Here is a 21,602-nt window from a genome sequence, read left to right on the forward strand (position 1 = left end):
TCAGCCATCAGAAAGGATGAATATCCACCATATGCATCAACATGGATGGGACTGGAAGAGATTATGCTAAGTGAAATGAGTCAAGCAGAGAAAGTCAATTATCATATGGTTTCACTTATTTGTGGAACATAAGGAATAGCATGGAGGACATTAGGAGAAGGAAGGGAAAAATGAAGGGGGGAAATCAGAGGGGGAGACGAACCATGAGAGACTATGGACTCTGAGAAACAAACAGGGTTTTAGAGGGGAGAGGGGTGGGGGATGGGTTAGCCCGGTGATGAGTGTTAAGGAGGGCACGTACTGCATGGAGCACTGGGTATTATACACAAACAATGAATCATGGAACACATCAAAAACTAATGATCTACTGTGTGGAGACTAACATAATAAAAAAAAAGAAAAAAAGAAAAAAATAGAAGTGCTCATAAACAAATAGCATAGCTGCCCCACGGTCCAAGTCCTGAAACACTGAGTAAACGTGGCTGCTTACCAGTTCTGGAAGAGGACAAATAGTTCCAGTGTTCATATACAGCCCTTCCACTACAATGAAACGTCGTGTGACCCGAGCCTTGCGAGGATTCTTGTAAAAGGAAAAAAAAAAAAAAAGACATTTTAAATTTCAGTTAATTCCAAAATGCAAAATCTGTTAGATGCTCCCTAGCACTCCACTTGATAAGATCTATTCATCTGAGTAAGTAAACAAAAAGACAGTATGGGCGAGTTTCAAGTTCATGGTTTCATACCCTGTTATTTTGAGACAAAGAACAGTGCTTTCTTCTCTGATGTTTTTCTCGTGCACACAATCAACGAGGTGACCACACACGCACGCACACAATTTAAGCACTCTGAGAATACTGAAACAAACAAAGCCCTCCAAACCCAGAATGACTGAGAAGGAGCCCAAGGGAAATTTCTGGGGAGACAGGCACATTTTAGGTCGCAACAGGGCCATGATTATCTGGATTATTCACTGGTCAAAATGTATGGCTAGGATTTGTTCACTTCAATGTCTACAAAGTTTACCTAAAACAGAACTGCAATGATGATGGGAATCATCACAGAGATGGGGCAGGGAGTTTAGCCAAGGCTCAGATGACACAAGAATGGCACAATGTTGATAACAAAGCTGGGAAAAGGGCATGGGGGCTTCTTACACTACTGTACTTCCTTTGAAAGTGCCTGAAATTTTCTATGATAAAAAGTTAAACAGACAAACCCTGCTCTCCATCTACCAAACAGCAGATAAAATCTTCTCCTTCCTAACTACTGGGTCAAGTACAACTCAACCATGACCTCATCCAGGCATGTCTGAGGTGGTGGCGGAAGGCCTATTTCAAACAACACATAACCTTCCTGTACCCCACTGATGGCAAGTCACTAATAATAAACCACTCACACTGGTGAATTTGTAGATGCTTCAGGTGTGCAAGGCTGAAAAAATACTGAGATTCTTAGGTAAAGCTGGCACCATCTTCCTACTCAAAAGTTTCTTGCCTCTTAAGCTTCTAATCAGGACATTTTAGAACCACAGCTGTAATGCTCAGAAAAGTGTCTGTTGAAGTATGCAGAAGTCCACGCCACTGTGTTTGCTTGGCCATCTTCACTCTGTTCTTAACTCAAACCTGAATGCCATGGGTTTGCTGGGGGTCACGTGAGGAGAGGTGAGCCTCTCCCTACCTTTCCAAAATGAAGTATTTTTATTATGACTTAAAAATATTCAATGTAGGAATCTTGGGAAATGGGAAAGTACATAAAATTTTTAACAGATTAGCTAGTTACACTACCCGCTGTCTTTCTTGTAAATACGTATCTTTATAAATGACTTTGCTCAAATCAGGATTTTACTGCAACAGTGTTACGACCAGAGTTAAAAAAAAATTATTTTAATTAATAATTACTGAAAACACGATTTCAATGGAGATATACTATTCTACCGGTGGATATACCATATATTAACTATTCCCCCAACGCTGGATGTAGGCTGTTTCCCTCCTTTGCTTTTTTATGTCACATCGTGACTATCTTTTAATCTTTAACACCACTTGGGACTCTCTTCTAAAGACAGCACCCCAGATACACTACCAGGGTACAGACATGTAAGAATTCTGCAGCCCATTTACCCCCAGTTGGCACTCTCCCCAAAGTTACAGGAGGGCCTGTTTCAGTACACAGATCAGTGCTGGCACTGGTTATTAATGGTGAAAAATGTTCCCTCATCGGACAGGCGAAACCTCCTTGCCTAACTTCACCAATTCTTAGTGAGGCCCGAGTATTTTTCATTTGCTCACATTTATTTGTATTTCTTCCAAGAACTGTTGTTTTTACCTACTGTCCTTTTTTATTTTTTAAAAGATTTTATTTATTGGACAGAAAGAGAGAGAGCACAAGCAGGGGGAGCAGGAGAGGGAGAGGGAGAAGCAGGCTCCCCACTAAGCAGGGAGCCTGATGCAGGCTCGATCCCAGGACGTCAGGATCATGACCTGAGCTGAAGGCAGATGCTTAACCGACTAAGCCACCAGGCACCGCCCTACTGTCCTTTTTTAAAAGAAGAATTAATATGGAACAAGAGAACCTTATATGAAAGAGAATGAAAAAACATCTATGAACTACCTGAAAAATGGACACCAAAAAATTTGTTCCAAATTGGATGAAACCACAATATTTTAATTCACTTTCAAATAAAAGATAAACGTCTAAGTAGAAAATATTCAAAAGCTGGGCATTTAGTATTTATCTGAAAATAAAAACTGAAAAAAAAAAATTATTTCCCAAAACCAAAGTGTATTAAGGTTATTCAGAAAGCTTACCTGTGCCAGAAAAATGTGCTATAATTAGTAAAAAGGTAAAAACTATAAAACGGAAATAAATTTCAAGAGAATTTTATTTCTCATTGTTCATAAAAAAAGTTCCACAGATTATAAATCTTGTAAAACACACACACACACACACACACACACACACACACACACCCCATCTTCCAAATCAGTACAAACTCCCTTGGGAAAATAAACTCTACAGAAGACTGGTTCATTGGTCACATTCTCAAGTCTGCCTTCTCCAACCTGGTAGCATTCTATTACGGACATCTTTTTACAATTTGTCAAAAAGAAATTCATCAGTGGAATGGTCTCAATTTTAAGATTTTCCCAACAGACTTTTCTAAATTATATAACTATGAAACACTGGCCTACAGCACATGCAGCATCAAAGAATGAAAATCTGGGGTGCCTGGGTGGCTCAGTTGGTTAAGCGACTGCCTTCGGCTCAGGTCCATGATCCCAGGGTCCTGGGATCGAGCCCCACATCGGCTCCCTGCTCAGCGGGAAGCCTGCTTCTCCCTCTCCCACTCCCCCTGCTTGTGTTCCCTCTCTCTCTCTCTCTATTAAGTAAATAAATAAAATCGTTAAAAAAAACCCCCAAAAAACAGTGAGAATCCATGCATATTCATCGTAGGAAAGTGTGTATTCAAGAAGCACTGCTCTTGGGCTGTCACCTAAAACAGATGACAGAATCTTAAAGGAATGATGCATATATCTGGAAAAATGAAAATTAAAACAAAATTAAGGAACACGATGAGCATTTTTCATCAGTTACTCCGGTAATGAATGAGTTGCACTGGGAAAAGTCCTCTGGAAAGTGGTGTTTGTGACAAAGGATGTGGTGCCCAGGTTGAGATCCGCCTTCTCCATCCGGGTCGTCAGGGGAAGTACGTGACAACTACAAGCCCAGTGCTGCTCTGGGCACCTTTCCTCTGCCGCACTCTCTCCTGAGAACTCCCCGCCCCTCAGGGATGCAGGTGCAGGTGCTCAGGAAGGAAATCAGGCTGGGATCAGTGCTGCCCACAGGCAGCAGCTGCTCAGAGGGACAGAGGCCCTTCGTTCATAAACTCATACATTAAGATCTGCTAGCACTGTTTCTTCCAGTTAATTGATACATGATTTATTCTGATAAAAATAAACTTTTCTTGAACCCACACCGTACATCCTGTCACCACACTAATGCGTTCTGGTGTTATTTCTGTAGAGTTGAGAGTCCACCCCCAGCCCCCAACACGCACACTGTTTTTCTCTTTTAGAAAGCTGCCTGCATTACCTTCCCCCAAAGCTGCCGCATGTAATTATGGCAACGCTGAGGCCATTACCGGCAGACTTGGCTCTCCGACGCGGAGTGCATTTAATAAGCAGGAATGCCCTCACTTCATATCCAAATGTGATCCGCAGGCAAGTTTTCATGACAAATTACCATTTCATATATAATTCAGCTGGTTAGCAAGTACAAAAGAACTGTATAATTTTCTTCAAAAGACTCATACCTTTTGATCTTCCATCTCTTGTTCTTTTAGTAGACGCTCCAGGTCAGCCATGTCATTGTGCTTAAACAACTTGATGTCACTCCGCGACGCCTGCAGCCCTTTCTGAATGGCAAAGCAAGCAGCTCTATCTCTGCAAGGAAGAGAGACCCACCAAACTGGGGTTTTAAAAGGCCTTGTCAACATTCTCAGAAAAGGAATGCTTGCTTTTTGTAAGCTGGTGAACATCCGCTTGTTAACACAGTAAATCAAGAAAACAAATTTGACGGCTTACACACCACTGGTTGTGCTTCCCTCTGCGTGTGTTTTTCACAGAACTACCATGTTGATTCCTCTCCAAGGAGCACACCCCTCCCGCTTTTACCCTCTCCGAAGTCAGCATGCACGTCCGTTCACCCGCAGCAATTTTCTCTGAGAAACACACACAGCACCCATGATCTCACCCTTGGTGGCGTCTCGGATTTGACCAGCACAGACTCTGCCATTACTTTGCCATGAGGAGTAATACTGCCTGTTGACTCTGGTTCTTGCAGATGAAACTGCAGTAAGATCTTCTAAACTTAGTTAGGGAGGGAATATGCTTTTGAAATTAAGTTGTATTATTTAAAAGTATACGCAAGACTTCTTCCGCAAAGATGGAATAGTCCTATTTTCCTTGTTTTTCTAAGTACAACCCCAAACCCTGGATGTTACATATAAAACGAACATAAGAAGACTGAAAAGTGGAGAGAAGTGACGGGCTGGCTAAGGACCTAAGAAATGACATCTCATGGACTTCCCTGACTTGGAGCTGACGACTCTGGCCAACTCGAAGTGCCAAGGGGCACGGGCAAAAAAGCTCAGAGAAGCCTGGGAAGGGGGCGGCCCAGTAAGTAGAAATGACTCGACTGCAGCAAAACCACAGAAAAGCCTGGGCCCGTCCCCTCCACACCAGCGAGGGTTGAGGGGTGCCGGGATTCTGACCCTCGCGAAGCTGAGAGGCACTCCCACAATGCCGCGGTGGCATCAGAGCAGGGAGCTGGACTTTGATCCCCGAGACGGTAACCAGTGGCCCTCACGGTGGCGTCAGTGAAGACCACGTGGAGAGCCCCTACCTCCGCTCCCCTGCAGTGAGGTGCACCCTCCTTTTCTTGGCTCAGGCTGTATCAGAGGAGGCTCAGGGGAGAGTGGGGCTCTTACTGAAGCCAGCGGAAATGAAAACAGCCCCAGGCTGGTGTCAGTGCAGGCAGAAGGGGGACCCTGGCCGTGTACCTCTACCTGGCAGCAATGAGGCAGTAGTGCCCCTGCCCCTAATGGAAGAGTGACAGAGAAAGCCAACTAAGACGTAAGAAGATATCAAACAGAATGAAAGAAAATAATCAACAAATGCCAATATTGAGTTGACAGATGTCAGGGTTACCTGATAATGACTTTAGAGCAGTCGCGATAGAAATATTTCAGTGAGCACTTATGAACATGCTTGGAAAAAAACAGAAAGCCTCAGCAAAGAAATAGGAGACAAAGAATCTCATGGAGAAACTAGAACTGAAAAACACAAAGACCCAAAGAAAAAGTACAGTGGGTGGGCTCAGCAGCAGGCTGGGAGGGACGGAGGAAAGACTCAGAGAAGTGACAGACGCAACAACAGAAACCAGGCAGTGTAAACCAGCAAGAAACAAACAACGAAGAAAGCACAGAGCCTCAGGGACCTGTGCAGCCACAACAAAGAGCCATGCCGGCCTCAGTGGAGTCTGGAAGGACAGAAGGATGGCAGAGCTGAAAAGGTACTCAAAGAAGTAAGAACTGAAAACGCCTCAAATTTGTAAGAAGCTGAAACCTATAAAGAAGCTGAGTGATATTGATACAGGTAAACCCAAATAAATAAATGCCAAGATTATAGTAAAGCTTCTGAAAACTGACAACAAAAAAATCTTGAAAGCAGCCCCCCTAAAATGACACCTTACATAGAAGAGAAAAAGAATTTCTCATCAGAAACCATGGAGACCAGAAAAAAGTGTCACAGTATACTCCAAATACTTAGAAGAAGAGAACTCTCAACCAAGAATTCTATAACAAGCAAAAAGATCCTTTAGGAGTAGAGGGGAAACCAAGGCATTCTCAGCTAAAGGAAAACCAAGAGAAGATGGCCCCAGCAGACCAGGGGAAAAGGAATGGCTAAAGGAAGCTCTCTACGTAGAAAAAAATAAGTAAAGAAAACAAAAGAAAGAATCTCAGAGTATCAGAAAGGAAGAAAAAACACAGTAAAATGTATGAACAAAAACAGCAGGCTTTTCTTACCTTCCCAAGTTTTCTAAATTATTTTGGATGATTTAAGTAAAAATTGTAACACTGTCTGATGGGGTTTTCAACATATGTGCAGGAAGTACTTAAAACAATTATAAACAAAGAGAGCAGAGAAATGTAAAGGAAGGTAAAGGTTTCTCTGCCTGAATTGGTAAAATGATGAAAACGGCAGAATGTGACAACTTACGTGTATACACAATGTCATATTTAGAGCAATGACTAAAAACAAACAAAGCTATGCAATGAGAAACACTCAAAAACACCATGGAAAAGTAAAAATGGAATTCCAAAACATGTTCACTTAACCCCCAGAAAGGGAGGAAAAAGAAAACAGAAAAACAAAAAAGATAACAAACAAACAAAAAAATGCCCTCACATATCCAATAATTACTCTAAATGTAAATGGCCAAAATACACAGCTTAAAGACAAAGACTGGCAGAATGGATCAAACATAACCCAACAATAACCTGCCTAATAAGAAAATATACAGTAAGATATATAATAATGTAGTAGTAGATGTATATGTAATATATACAATAAATATAGCATGCAAACATTCATCAAGACAAAGCAGAAATGACTATATTAATATCTAATAAAGTAGACTTTGGAACAAAGAAAACTACCAGAGACAGAGAAGAACAGTATACAGTGATAACCAGGATCAATTAACCAAGAAAATATGCACCAAACAACAGCACTACAAAAGGTGAGAAGCAAAAATTAAGATAAGTGAAAGGAAAAAATAGATAAATCACAACTACAGTAACTGTAGAACTACTAGACAGAAAATCAGCAAGGGCATATTAGACCTCAATACACCATCAACTAAGAAGATCTAATTGTCATTTATAAAACAGTCCACTGAGCAATGGCAGAATACTCTTTTTTAAGTGACGAGGGGACATACTCCAACACAGACCACATCATGAGCCATGACACAAACTAGAACAAATTTAAAATCTCCCAACACTTGGAAATTAAACACACTTCTAAATAATTTATGGGTCAAAGAGAGTCTAAAGGAAAATAAAATACACCGAACTAAATGAAAATAAAAATAAACAGATCAAGGTGTATGGGACAAGGCCACCGTAGCGCGTAAGTAGTGCACAGCACTAACACATTAGAAAAGAGGAAAAGTCTCAAGTCAACAATCAAAATTCCCAACTAAAGAATCTAAAAAAAGAAGAGCAAAAAGAAACCAAAAAAGAGCAGAAGGCAGGAAATAACACCAGAAAACGATAGGACTGAAAACAAAAATACAATGGAGAACAATCGATGAAACAAACAGCCAATTCTTTGAAAAGATAAGTAGAATTGACCACCTGTGGCAAAACTGACTTCTAGAAAGAGAGTAGACAGATTCCCACACAGGAATGAAACCTGTTATCACTTCAGGCTCTGCAGACATTAGAAGAATAAAGATATATTACAAAGAACATGACATACAGAAGTTTGACAACTGAGAAGTGAACCAATTCCTTGAAAAACACAAGCCATCTTAACTCATCAATATGACATTGATAATTTGACCAGCCTTGTAAGTACTAAGGAAATTGAATTCATAATTAAAATACTTCCAAAAAATAAATCTCCAGGCCCAGTTGGCTTTACTGGAGAATGCTACCAAACATTCAAGGAATTAACAATAATTTTATACAATTTCTCCAGAAAATACAAGAGGGAATCCCAGCAGATTTTATGGAGTAGTTTCCTGATGCCAAGACCAAACAAAGTCCAAAAAATGTAAACATCACTAGCCATCAGGGAAATAGAAATTAAAATCATAATAAAATCTCTCTACACACCTACCAGAATGGTTAAAATTAAAAAAAATGACAACACCAAATGCTTCTGAGGATGTCAAGAAACTACATCACTTACATACTATTTATGGGAATGTAAAATAGTACAGCCACTCTGGAAAACAGTTTGGCCATTTCTTAAAAAAACTATGCGATGCCATATGACCCAGCAACTGTACTCCTTGACATACACATCCCACAGAAATGAAAACTTAGGTTTAGAGAAAACCTGTACATAAATGTTCACAGCAGCTTTATTTGTTATAGCCCCAAAACTGGAAACAACTCAGATGTCCTTCACAGGTGAGTGGTTCAACCAACTGTGGTGCTTCCATACCATGAAATACGACTCGGCAATCCAAAGCAATGAATACAACATGGATGGATCGCCAGAGAATTAATGCTGAGTGAAAAAAGTGAATCCCCAAATATTACTTACTATATGACTACATTTGTATTAATAATCTTGAAAGGACAACATTACAAAAAGGGAGACTAGCTAGTGGTTGCCAGGGGATACGGAATGGGTAGGGTGGGGGGGACCACACGTGTGGCAACTGAGGGATCCTAGCGGTGATGGAAACGTTCTGTATCTTGACTTTATCCATGTCAAAATCCCAGCTATGAAGTAACCACTGGGGGAGACTGGGCAAAGGGCACACAGAATCTCTGTATTATTTGTCATAAACAGGGACAGATGTAGCATGTGAGCAACCACTGTGCTTTATCACTATTTACTAAAAGGAAGAAATTAAGCCCTAGGCATACTGTCTAGGCCTAATGAATTTATCAAATAATTTACTAAACACCATCATTACCTCTAATGTTCCCATCTCTGAATGAATTCTGGGCAGAATATTTAAAACTACGTGTAAGAGAATAACTAAGCTGCCTAACTGAGTAGCAACTGAACCTCTCCGATGCGGTGAACGGCATGTGGGAGTGAGTGTGGCCCAGGCTTCCCGGCAGTTAAAATGGGGAAGACAATACCGTATTCGTGATCTGGCAAAGGAAGCATACAAGTTCAGCAAAGGCCATGTGTTGGTGCCGCTGGGCTGCTGCGGGGCTGTGGGGCAGGACGGGCAGCACCCCCATCCCCGAGCCCAGGCAGAGCCGGCGCTGCAGTGTGTGCTTGAGCTTGCTGCATCGGCAGGAGCCTGCCAGTGAGAGGCAGGAGGCTGGTGCAGGGGCCACGGGAAGCTGGGCTCTGAAGCCCTATCACTCGGACCCCTCTTCTAAGCACCAATCTCTGTTCATTTATTTACTGAGCTGGTGTTTACTGAGCACAGGTGAATGGCAAATGCTCTCCTACGCAGTAAACTAGGATAAACTGATGAAAATGCAATAAAAGAAGAGCACAGTGAGTGTGAGGCAAGATGAGCAGAGAACAGAGGGGCGCTGTGTGTGTGTGTGCACATGCGTGTATGGAAGGCCTGAGAAGCAGAGGGACCTAGACAGGCAGCGTGAGCACCATGAGATCATGGATTCATAAGAATACCAAACTCCTCTGGCCGTGAGATTTTCTCCACACGCAGCAGGGCCTCAGCTTGGTCTGAGAGGTTGGGGAAGGCTTCCCTGCAGAGGCGATATGTGTGCAGGGTGAGCAGAATGAGCGGGCATCAAGTAGGAGAGGAGGAGACTATCCTAGGCACAGGGACTGGCATGTGCAAAGGTCCTAAAACGAGAGGAAACTGGCATACAGGGCCGATGAGGCTACAGCACGAGCACCTGAATGAAAAGCGTACAAAATGAGTCTGAAAAGGTAGTCTAGAACGCAGAAGATTGTAATATGGGCTTGGATCTTTATTTTAGGAATGATGGAAGCTCTTCAGCATGACATAATCAGATTAGCACTTTTTAAAAAGACTGTTCTAAAAAAGGAAAAGAGGAAACAAAAATAAATCTGAGACCTAAAATTCAAAGTCACTTAATGGTCCACTCGAAAGATGACAGAGGCTTGGGCTAGAGGGCGGTGTGTGCGGTGGGTGCAGCCAGCGGCCCAGCCGTGCCAGCCCCACCCCACGTTCCGCTCTTCCTCTCCACAAAAGTGGCCAACGCCACACAGCCTCTACGCGTGGGCACGAGTGTGCAGATTTGCTCGTGGCTTCTATGATCCTAGCAAGCCATGAAGCGAGGTCAGCAGAGACCAGGACTCGGGGTGGGGTGGGGAGCAATGAGGGACTCTGCCAGGCAGTTTGCGTGACCACGTAGGCAGTGACCGTGGACTCTCAAGGAAGGAACTGCAGAGGGAAGGGAGATAACTGGCCTCACCCAGGGTAGGTTTGGCTTTCCCAACATCAATAAATAAAACCAATTAAAAAAAAAAATACTTCAGGCATCTTTCTAGTGAGGTCTCATCAATGCTGCGTAATTACTTCATGGAAGTTACTATGTATTTCTTTAAACAGAAAGTCAGTATTACCTAAGGTAGCTAACCTCTAACAAAGGAAATCTCCAGGAAGATCACCATTACGTCCAAAGGAATTGTGATCAGAAACACAGGTGAAGCTACTCACACGAACACAATGTCCCCTCTCTTAGAGTAGGCAGGGATAGCACTGGCAATGGTGGCAAATCCGTATGAGTAGATAATGGCTTCTTCTGTCTTCATAAACTTCGCTAGGCGGTCTTCCAAATCCAAGTGCACATCTGTAACAAGACGTAAATGGTTAAAACATCTTCTAACTCTTTTTCTTTAAATAAAGAATAAAGAAAATAACGTAAGCAGTTTAGTTAGTACTACTGTCACTTTATGGCCAAAATAAAATTGTTTTGAGTTATAAATTACATGAGATCTGTTCAGATGATTCTCGGCCAAAATGATTTCTCAAACCTGTGAATGGAATCAGCTACTCCTCTGTCCATACAGTGTGTTAGTGGGGCAGCTCCAATTCTGGGTTTTGCTTCTACGTCACTCTAGCATGGCAATACAAGGCCCAGTGACTTTACCTGCTTTAACTTCCCTCAACCAACCACACCGAGGCGTCACCAATGTGTGACACATTAATTTATTAAAGCCTTTTTGCATTCTAGCAGAAGGTACCACACCAGACATGAAGACAATGGTTAGCCAACTCTTAAGAGGAAAACGATGAGTAAAAGAACCCCACATACTCTGCATCAAGCCGGTGCTCCCTTCTCTGATAGCTGTACCAGCACACACCTGGGCACCTGCTCACTCGGCAGCACTGACTTTTCTGTCTGAATTTCCTTTTAGGTGTACTGGGGACTTCAAATGTACAGTACAAGGAGAAATGCAGTATTTTACAGAAGCCCCTTGGGAAGAATGCTGATGTAACAGCGGGAATAGATCGTGCCCGTTAACCTGGTACCTCTCCTTCTCCTATCGGGGTTCCTTACTGCTGCTCACCTTCCCAGGCTCAGCCACGAGGCTGCGCGCCCTGGCAGGGAGGGCCCAGCGATGTCTAGAATAAACAGTGCACAGACCACCTTTGAACCTGAAAACTTCAAAGTGGTCCTAAAATGAGGCATTACCCAGGAGAGAAGAGGACTTTTATTTAATTAATTAATTTATTTTTTAAAGGTTTTATTTATTTATTTGACAGAGAGAGACACAGTGAGAGCAGGATCACAAGCAGGGGGAGAGGGAGAGGGAGAAGCAGGCTTCCCGCCGAGCAGGGAGCCCTACGCGGGACTCAATCCCAGGACCCTGGGATCATGACCTGAGCCGAAGGCAGACGCTTAACGACTGAGCCACCCAGGCGCCCCGAGAAGAGGACTTTTCAAACTTCCTTTAGCTCTTTTCACTACAGCAGGACCTAAATCAGATTTCTGCCACATGCCCTGTCAAGGGTCAGGGAAGCATATACATAAAGTGGGCTTTAGTTTATTTTCTGGGTATTGCTGCTCAATTCTCCGATTCCTCACTATAGGTCTCCTGCCATCAAACTGGGGTTCAGCTTAGTTTGCCACCTCTCACTCGGTGGTTAGTTCCCACCCGCGCCCTCAGTTCACAACCAAGTGCTCTCACTCTTTGGTCAGAAATCACGGTGCACGTGTTGTACTTCTGAGTGTAGAACGGGCCAGCAGACCGCAGGCTCGACTTGGCCTCGTCCCTCCGGGCGTGGAGTTCCGGAGTTCTATGCTAGCTGCTACCTGCCTCTCTCAGCTGTGTCGCTTTGTCAGGTGGCACAAACCTGGTCTTTCTCCCTGACCCTGTGCTTATCAGACTACCTGTCTTTACGTGACAGTCACTGCATGTTTGCTTAATAAATGACTAACTGAGAACATTACTGGACTTCCCTCATCTAACTACTTCCTACAATATATTTTTAACAAGTCCGTTCTTCTATTATTACTTGATCGGAATGGGATAAAGAGTTCATTTTCACAATCCTCCAAGACGCGTATACATAAAAGACCAAACATGCTTCTTCCTATTTATAGTTAAAATGTACACCAACATAATCGATTACAAAAAGCACAGGAAGTGCCATTTGATTTCCATTCCCGAAAGGTCACAGTCATTGTACAGAATAACATCAACATTAAATAAGGATGGGATTTTATAGTAACAAAGTTAAAATGACTACATCCCATTTGATCAAAATGGTATCAAAGGGGTGCTTAGGTCTTCAAGCATCAGACCTGTGACATCACCAGCACAGAGGACATGACCCTGACCCTGACTGCCCGCCCTCTGCCACATGCTGCCAGGTTTCGGGGAAAACCGCCCCACGCTGGAGAACTGGGCACCTCCAACTCTGAGCAGGGAGCGCCTGCCCCTTCCTTAGAGCGCTACAGGCAAGTCCCCATCAGCCCCACTTCTGATCGGAATGAGGGCAGGTCCCCCTTCTACAAATGACAATGTGGCCTCTAAATCGGGACTATCTACCCCAAATCTCCATGATTTAGCTAACAGACGGACAATCCGAGCCCCAGAACTGCTCTCATCCAGTATCTCCATTTCAAAAACAAAATACGTGCTATGGACACAAACTATTTTTGTTAACTACGAAAAAGATTTTAAATCATTCTGTAGACTCCACTTTAAAGGGCTCATTTTTTTCACTGATGAGCGATGAGAAAGTAAAACCATCTTGGCTTAATTTCAGGGCTTTAGCGTTAGTTACCCAGTTGATGAAAATGGCATGCTTGAAACATTCTCATTGTTGTACATACTCATAACTGTTTTTACATCACTGCCATAAAGTGGTTAAGAAGAATCTACAGTGAGTCAAATGACTTACTGATTGTTGCCTTTCCCAAAAGTTTAACAAAGACTGGCTTTTTTTCTCCTCGTACCTGAAGACACTGGGTTTTAGCTGAAGGCAGTCTTGCAAAGCAGGTTTTGTGACAGGTAGATAGGGAGAGCTGCATAACTTCTCCTGATGTGTGATAGCTACTCTGTGCAATGAAAAAACTCTCAGCCCAAGCTGGAAGGGGAGGCAGCAAACAGGAAGAGTGCCAGGCCACGTTCTCCTGCTTCTGATGTCTGTCTTCTGTACAGACGACCTGTTCCACTGACTGGCGCCACAGATTCGCACGGAGTGCAAGTGAAGCACCACATCCTATGATTCACTGCTAGGAACAAACTGCAGGGGAGAGGTCACGGAGGGAGGTTTCCCTCCCAGCCATCGTTGCCCTTTCTTGCACCTGTTCTCTAACCAGAACCTAAAAGAAGGGATTCAAGGCCGGTTCAGGATGTCTGGCACCCAGGGTGGGGCCTGGCCACGGCAGTCGTCGCAGGAGGTTCCGGATCTGGCCTCCCGCCTCACCAGGTGTGGACCAGGGCAGGCCTGAAACTGCTCCGTGCCTCTCAGGTCCTTCCTCTGTCAAACTGGTAACAGTCAGACCATTCTCAAAGGATTGTTACCAGAACCACAAAAGTCAATGCCTATGAAACACTCAGAGTAACATCTGGCATGGAAAAACCAATACACCGTTTAAGTGTTTGTACAATTAAATCAGTATTTGTAGAATAAAAGGTTTTCTTTTAAAAGGAAAAAAGCAGTTACATTATTTTCTAATTAAGTTGTCTAAATCCCAGATATTTAAGAACTTTATATTACAGTAACTTGTTCATTCAGCTTCCCATTTATATATCTCCTCTTTTATTCTGCTAAGAGGTATTCTGGCTTTCTTGGTTGTCTTCCAAAGGAAAGACTATAAAAGAGTCAACTTTAGAACAGTTTAAAAACAACCAACTACATTTTTTATTAAGGCTTCTATATTTTGTGTTATATACTGTTTTCTTTTTAATCCCTTGAGACTCCGACAACTTTTCTTAAAAGTACCAATAATATCACTTATGCACTCATTAGAACATAAATACAGGGCTGAATGTTTTCCAAAATGTTTTTAAGTACAGCATCTTATGTGATTCTTGCCAAAATGCTATAAGCTGTGCAAACAAGGACTGTCCCCCTCCTACACTGCAAAAACAATCCCATGACCGGTAAGTAGTGGCAGATCTAGAACCTTTATGACCAAACGTTCTTCCTAATAAGATATGCAGTCATGATTCAGTTGACTGCTCTAAAAGAAAGAAAGAATATATTTTGAAAAATAAACAACTGAACAATTTACTTTTTACTAATGGCTCTTGAACACAATTAAATGCCACTATCCCTCACCATGAAATCCTGCCACTGACTAAATTCTGATTTAGTTTAAGAACAAGAAGTCAAGTAGGGCATTGTACATGCAAAGTGCATCCTGGGAAACCAGTGATAAACCTCAAGCAAAAGAGATCTGAATGTATTCAAAGAAAACAAAGAAGTTGGATTAGAGAAAGCATCAAAGTGCATAGAGGAAAGTACGCTCTCTAACCTGACAAATCCACTCGCTCCGTTCTCAAACACACATTCTAACAATAAAATGAGAAGGTGGAAAAACTCCTAACCATATAGTCCTTACAAGATTATCAGAAGAACTTGTGAATTTCTACTTAGCAAAGGCAGGAGAACATTCAGCCTAAGAAACTAGACAAATTTTAACTCAACCATTGTTTGACTTCTTCTGTATTAATCATCTTATGTCAGGGCGCCTGGGTGGCTCAGATGGTTGGGCGTCTGCCTTCGGCTTGGGTCATGATCTCGGGGTCCTGGGATCGAGACCCACATCGGGCTCCCTGCTCCTTGGGAGCCTGCTTCTCCCTCTGCCTCTCTCTCTCTGTCTCTAATGAATAAATAAATAAAATCTTTAAAAAAAAAAAAAAATCATCTTATGTCATTTAATATGTTACTATGAAATAATAAAAAAGAACATTTTAATAAAGAAATTTATTTTTACTAGTGATTTACATTCATTTTTGAAAAGTTGAGAAAAGAGCTAAATAAGGAAGTATTTTCATCTTTGAAAATAGATGCCTGAATGTTACTCCCAGAAAAAAAAGAGATGAAATTAAAAATAACCTTTTGGGGGGGCCCTTGGATGGCTCAGTTGGTTGAGCATCTGACTTTTGATTTCAGCTCAGGTCATGAACTCAAGGTCATGAGACTGAGTCCCACATCAGGCTCTGCACTCAGTGAGGAGTCTGCTTAAGACCCCTGAAAATCCAAACCCAATTTAAATTTCAAACAAACTCACTCCAACAGCAAGGTACAGAATACATGTGGGCTATGCTACCATTTTTTTAAAAATAGATGGAAAATGTATGTATGGAAGCGTTTTCATTTGCTGAAGAAAGTCTCTGGAAGAATTAATAAGGAACTACTGATAGCAGCTGTCTTTTTTTGGGGGGGGGTGCGATAATGGTGGAGGAGGAGACGACTTTCATTCTCTATAACCTTCCAAAGCTTATATCACAGGCTGAATTATTCAGTCAAGAATATTAACTTAAAAACCATTAACTAAAAGCCTCACATCTGGAAGCACACAACAACCTATTATTGCATATTATATTCCAGGGGATCCAAACAGAAAGCTGACTGGGTTATTTTACCAGCTCTGGGAAAACTGGTTTTGAAGAGTTGAAACTTTTCTTTTCATGACTTGATTTAGCAATAAATCTGCTATCTGTTTTCTCAAATTAACTCCCAAGCAGGAGCCAAGGCCACACATGAAAATAAAATCCCCTAGAAAGAAAAGCTTTTAAGAGAGTTATTTTTTTTAACCCCAGCAAGCAAACCATAGAGTCTTGATCGGATTACAACAAACAACCCATAAAAAAATGTCTTTCCTAGCTTTCTAATACTATGTATCTAGGATATAATTCCTTACCAATAAAAACCAAGCAAACAACCCATGTTTGCACTAGACTGGGGCAAAGAGGAAGACTGATCGGTGCTCTGTAAGTCTTTGATCCTGCCATTAAGACTGGCAGTCAGGATACTTGGCTTCTAGTTATAAGGCTGAAATTAATGAGCTGTGTGACCGTGAGGAAGTCACATAACCTCTCTGAACTTTCTATGCTGCTTCTGAAGGTCTGGGATGCTGGAACGCAAGATATTTCAGATCCTTTCCAGCTTAAAAGGCTTGGACACCTACTCTGTTGTCGGTTTCCAATACAAATAATTTAACTAGTAAGCTAGTTAAGGAATAAAGAAAGGTGCTCCCTTAAATAAAAACACCTTAACTGTTTAAGCGAAACACACACACACAAAGGCCTAGAAATGGAAACTCGAACAGAAGACAGAAGAGACTTCCCTGGACTCTATTTTCCCCACATGCTGACATGTGTAAGCCAGAAAGTTATTTCCAGGAATATATTCATTTGAACAATTATTTAACAACATTTTCTCTGAGGACTCTTTGTTAGGGACTTTGTAGTGTTTGAAACCACACTCATCCTAATATGTAGTTGGAAATCAATGACCCTTCCTCTTCATTCCAGAGAGAAAAGAGCTACATTATGAATCCTTCGCCCACCCCCTACCCCCATCTGTTCTTGTCTTCCTTCCTGCAGGAGGTGGCTGCCCAGCTGAAGCCATCTCCCAGTCTACTCAGTGAGGCTTGACCCAGGTTCTGGGCTCCCCAAAAGAACGTGGGCAGTGATGTGCAACGCCCCCTGCCTGCCTCAAGGGGTACTACGGTGGTCATGCACGCCTGCTCCCCCCAACACTTGCCACCTGGCTGCACTCTCGTGGACAAGGACAGTGCCCTCAGCACTAGAGGAAGGGGACGGGGAGGAACCAGGTTCCTGCAGAACTATGAAGAGTGGAGCCACCTGCAACGGGACCCTTCCCCTTCCAACAGTCATGCACGACAGAAACAAACCAGGTCTCCTCCTACTACTCTCCTTGGGGAGCCTACCAACAGCAGCTCAGGCTCCGCCCTACTGACATGCTGCCCCCGAGGCAGCAAGGCCTTTCCTCCATGAGCGACATCCAGTCCCGGACTGGTGCACCTCACACAAAAAGCACTCACCCACTCCACATCACAATTAATCAAGGTTATCTTTTCCAAGGAGTTTTGAAATCAAATTGAATCAATCCTTAAAAGCAGTTAAGTAGCTGCGCCTGGGTGGCTCAGTCGTTAAACGTCTGCCTTCAGCTCAGGTCATGATCCCAGGGTCCTGGGATCGAGCCCCGCATCAAGCTCCCTGCTCCGCAGGAAGCCTGCTTCTCCCTCTGCCACTCCCCCTGCTTGTGTTCCCTCTCTCCCTGTCTCTCTCTCTGTGTCAAATAAATAAAATCTTAAAAAAAAAAAAAAAGCAGTTAGGCAGTTTGAAAAAGATGGCAGAAACATACCAAATGTGCCATAAAATCCTCTAGGTCCACAAGTCCCCACGCCATACTTCTTTAGAGATGCCAAAGCTGCTGCCTTTGTGGAAGAAAATTCAGGTCTTTAATAATTTATCTTTCAGGGTTCAAAACTGACATTTCCTATTCTTTAACACCCCCCCCCACTACTTTCCTTCCTTAGAACCGTGGCAATTCTAACAGGATATAAAGAGCAGACACATGTAAAGATTTAGGGACAGAACTTCAAACATGGAAAAGTTGTATTAGTTTAATTATCCAAATGTGGTTAACTCAAGGCCTTTATGATTTTTGGTATTTCTGGGCATAAGTCTTTCCTCAGAACGGTTCACTGGCTCACAACCTCCCAGGAGACAGAGCAATTTCCTAGGCACACCTCCGACTATTACCTGGGGCTGGCTCACACGGGTCTCTGGATGTCACCGCTGCTAAGACACACCAGACATCCTGACTGCCCACCCTTTGTCGAAACCCTGGTCACAGTCTGCCAAGAAAGAGTAATGGCAAATGGCCAGCAGACAGAGCCCTTTCCGATGTTCTGCATTTGTCTTTTATCTCGTGCCCAGTTTCATAAGTAATCGTGCTGTCTTTGGTAGGTGTTACTTACCTTGACCCGAGAGTTATCCAACAATCCCAGAAAATTAAATGAGGCAAAGTTGACACATTTTTTTCCATTCACCACAATGTTGTGGCTGGGAGGGCTGGGAAAAGAGAGGAGAGTGGTATATTTGAGCGACACAGAAGTGATGTCACTCTACCCTAGTTGCACACCAGTCACTAGCTCTCTATTCTAACTAACTGATTATTTTAAAGATTTATTTATTTCTAGAGAGAGAGTGTGAGTGCACACACGGGAACAGGGGGAGGGGCAGAGGGAGAGAGAGAATCTCAAGCAGACTTGGAACTGAGTGCGGAGCCCGCCATGGGGCTCGATCTCATGACCCTGAAGCCATGACCTGAGCCTTAATCAAAAGAGTCAGCCGCTTAACTGAGAGTCACCCAGGGGCCCCTCTTATTTTTAAAATGTAAAATTAGAAAGTGGTATATTACAAATCAGTCACTAATTCTATTCTTATTAGGCTAACTTGCAGTACTCAAAAAAAAAAAGTGAGCTAAAATTCCAACACAGATAAATGGCAAATCTTTTATTTGGTTTTAAAACTCATTAAGAAAGAAGTAGCTGCAGTAGTTAAAGAGTCTGCCTTCGGCTCAGGTCATGATGCCAGGGTCCTGGGATCGAGCCCCGCAACGGGCTCCCTGCTCCATGGGAAGCCTGCTTCTCCCTCTCCCACTCCCCCTGCTTGTGTTCCCTCTCTCGCTGTGTCTCTGTCAAATAAATAAATAAATAAATAAATAAATAAATAAATAAATAAATAAATAAATAAATAAATAAAATTAAAAAAAAAGAAAGAAGTAGCTAAATGAAGTGAAATACCTTGGGGGAAAAAATCTGGAATAAGACAAACAGGAAGGAAATATATATATTTTTTCTTTTTTATTTTTTTTTAAAGATTTTATTTATTTATTTGAGAGAGAGAGAATGAGAGACAGAGAGCAGGAGAGGGAGGAGGGTCAGAGGGAGAAGCAGACTCCCTGCCGAGCAGGGAGCCCGATGCGGGACTCGATCCCGGGACTCCAGGATCATGACCTGAGCCGAAGGCAGTCGCTTAACCAACTGAGCCACCCAGGCACCCGAACAGGAAGGAAATATAAAAACATCAAGATCAAAAGCAAGAATGGGCAGAGCAAGTTATGGCTTTACAGTTAAGGAGTTTACAAATACATGTTAACTACAGAAAGACACCACAGCAGGCAGTGGGATGTCTCCCAGGTCTAGTTAGTGCTGGAATACTACGTGAAGAGGGATCCCTCCCCTACCCCCGGGGAGAAACAAAGGAACAAGGTGGCCAGCAGCACGGGAGCCCAGGCCTCAGCTGGGCTGGGAGGAGACGGGCTCTTTAGATGACCAAGTGCTCTGCTGACAATACTCCCAGAGGCCAGACTGCAAAAACCACGGGGCCAAACCGCAGGTCACGAGCTAGTGGGGCCAACTGGTCACGACCGGCCTCTTCTAGCTGAAGGAAGCCGTGAGAGAGTGGCTCAGAGACCGGCAGAGCGCCCGGCACAGGGCAAGGGCAAGGGCAAGGGCTGTGGCACGAAGCTGCTTCCCGCGTCCCCCGCGCTGCTGTGCCCACGGGCCGCTCTGGAAGACGCACTGAGGCCAGAGAAGGCTGGGCAACCCTGCCCTCGGGACCGGTTCACAGAACTGGTTTTCGAGCAGAGAAACAGAAGATGCTGGGAAACCCAGGAAGGAAGAGAATGACCACCAGAAGCAGGTGGACCTGTAGAGAAGGCAGGGGCACTGCCGGAAAAACACATGGGCTGCAGTGAGGCAGGCAGACCCCACCTGCGCTACGGCTCCTCCTGGCTTCAGGAGCTCGGGGAACCTCCCTGGCTCGGTGAGTCTCTGCTTCTTCATCTACGCAGTCAGGACAGAACCCATCTCTCAGGGTAAATTGCTATAAAAGTGCGTGGTCCATTAAGAGGTGCTCTCTAAATATTCCTTCCTTCTTCCCTATGGCCTCAAGGGCTTCTTCTCCCCCCAAACACCTGCTCTGATTCTGAATCCACCATGTCAGTTTCCTACCTCTCGGGCCTTCTTAAGTGCCCCGATCCTCCTGGTATGGAGGTGCTGGTGCTCACAAAGAGATGAAAAAACAAAGCCGTGGAGACAAGTCTGTACTAAAGGTTGCTGCTGGAAAAGTCAAGGCCATTCTACAAAAGCTAACAGGCAGAGAAATCAAACCATCAAGAAAAAGTACGCCCAAAGCCCCTGACCACAGCTAATAAGCTGTCAAGAGGCATCATGACGTAGGAGTACAGGGATCTTGCTTCTGTCAGCACTTGGAGCAGGGAAGGAAGGCAGTTCCTAGCAGAAACGGAAGGTTCACACGCGAGCTCTGTGCAGGCTTGCAGGTATGTCACACCCAGCACTTACACACACGGGAGGCCGGAGCACAGGACCCTTCAGAGTCTCACAGAAGCAAAGAAAGCCAACCTACAAAGACAACTCCATAATCAAGGCATCAGAGGACTAGAAGGACGGAAAATAAAACCCTTTCCAATCGAAAGCCACCACCTCACTATTAGTGAGAGTCAGTAATTATAAAGTGAACTTAAAAATAAGGAGGACAGTGTTTTTAACAGGAGACTAGGATTACAGAACCACATTAACAATGGTTTGGGTACCAGTGTGAGAACAGGCACTTAGAGCAATGAAAGACTCTAGATCTCAGGAGAACCGTGTGTATACAAATGCCTGGAAAATGATAGCAGGTGCCCCACAAACTACCAAATCACACACATTTCTTTTTCTATGGAAAAAAATAAAGTTGGATAAATAGGTACAAAGGTGAATTCTAGACATATTAAAAACCTAGAAGATATTTTGAAAGAGATAACAAAAGAAAATGTGGAAAAATGTCCTTGTGACACCTTGGAGTATAGAAATGATTTCTTTCTTTTTTTTTTTTTTT

At 43.3% G+C, this 21,602-nt stretch overlaps 1 protein-coding gene across 2 annotated transcripts in view; it reads right to left on the bottom strand.

The window, feature by feature from the left end:
- The window catches only part of SPTLC1 (serine palmitoyltransferase long chain base subunit 1), a 55,672-nt gene that overhangs the window by 19,216 nt on the left and 14,854 nt on the right, over positions 1-21,602 (bottom strand). For both annotated transcript variants that reach the window (XM_081802756.1, XM_081802755.1), the window contains exons 4-8: positions 18,674-18,767; positions 18,055-18,127; positions 10,918-11,050; positions 4,313-4,442; positions 491-580 (exon numbers count right to left, since the gene is read on the bottom strand). In XM_081802756.1, the coding sequence (XP_081658882.1) occupies positions 491-580; positions 4,313-4,442; positions 10,918-11,050; positions 18,055-18,127; positions 18,674-18,767 (520 nt within the window). The remainder of the gene's footprint in view (positions 1-490; positions 581-4,312; positions 4,443-10,917; positions 11,051-18,054; positions 18,128-18,673; positions 18,768-21,602) is intronic.

The sequence above is a fragment of the Leptonychotes weddellii genome, chromosome 14 (assembly GCF_054177405.1).
Source record: "Leptonychotes weddellii isolate Sample4059 chromosome 14, ASM5417740v2, whole genome shotgun sequence".
In the NCBI taxonomy this organism is placed as follows: Eukaryota; Metazoa; Chordata; class Mammalia; order Carnivora; family Phocidae; genus Leptonychotes; species Leptonychotes weddellii.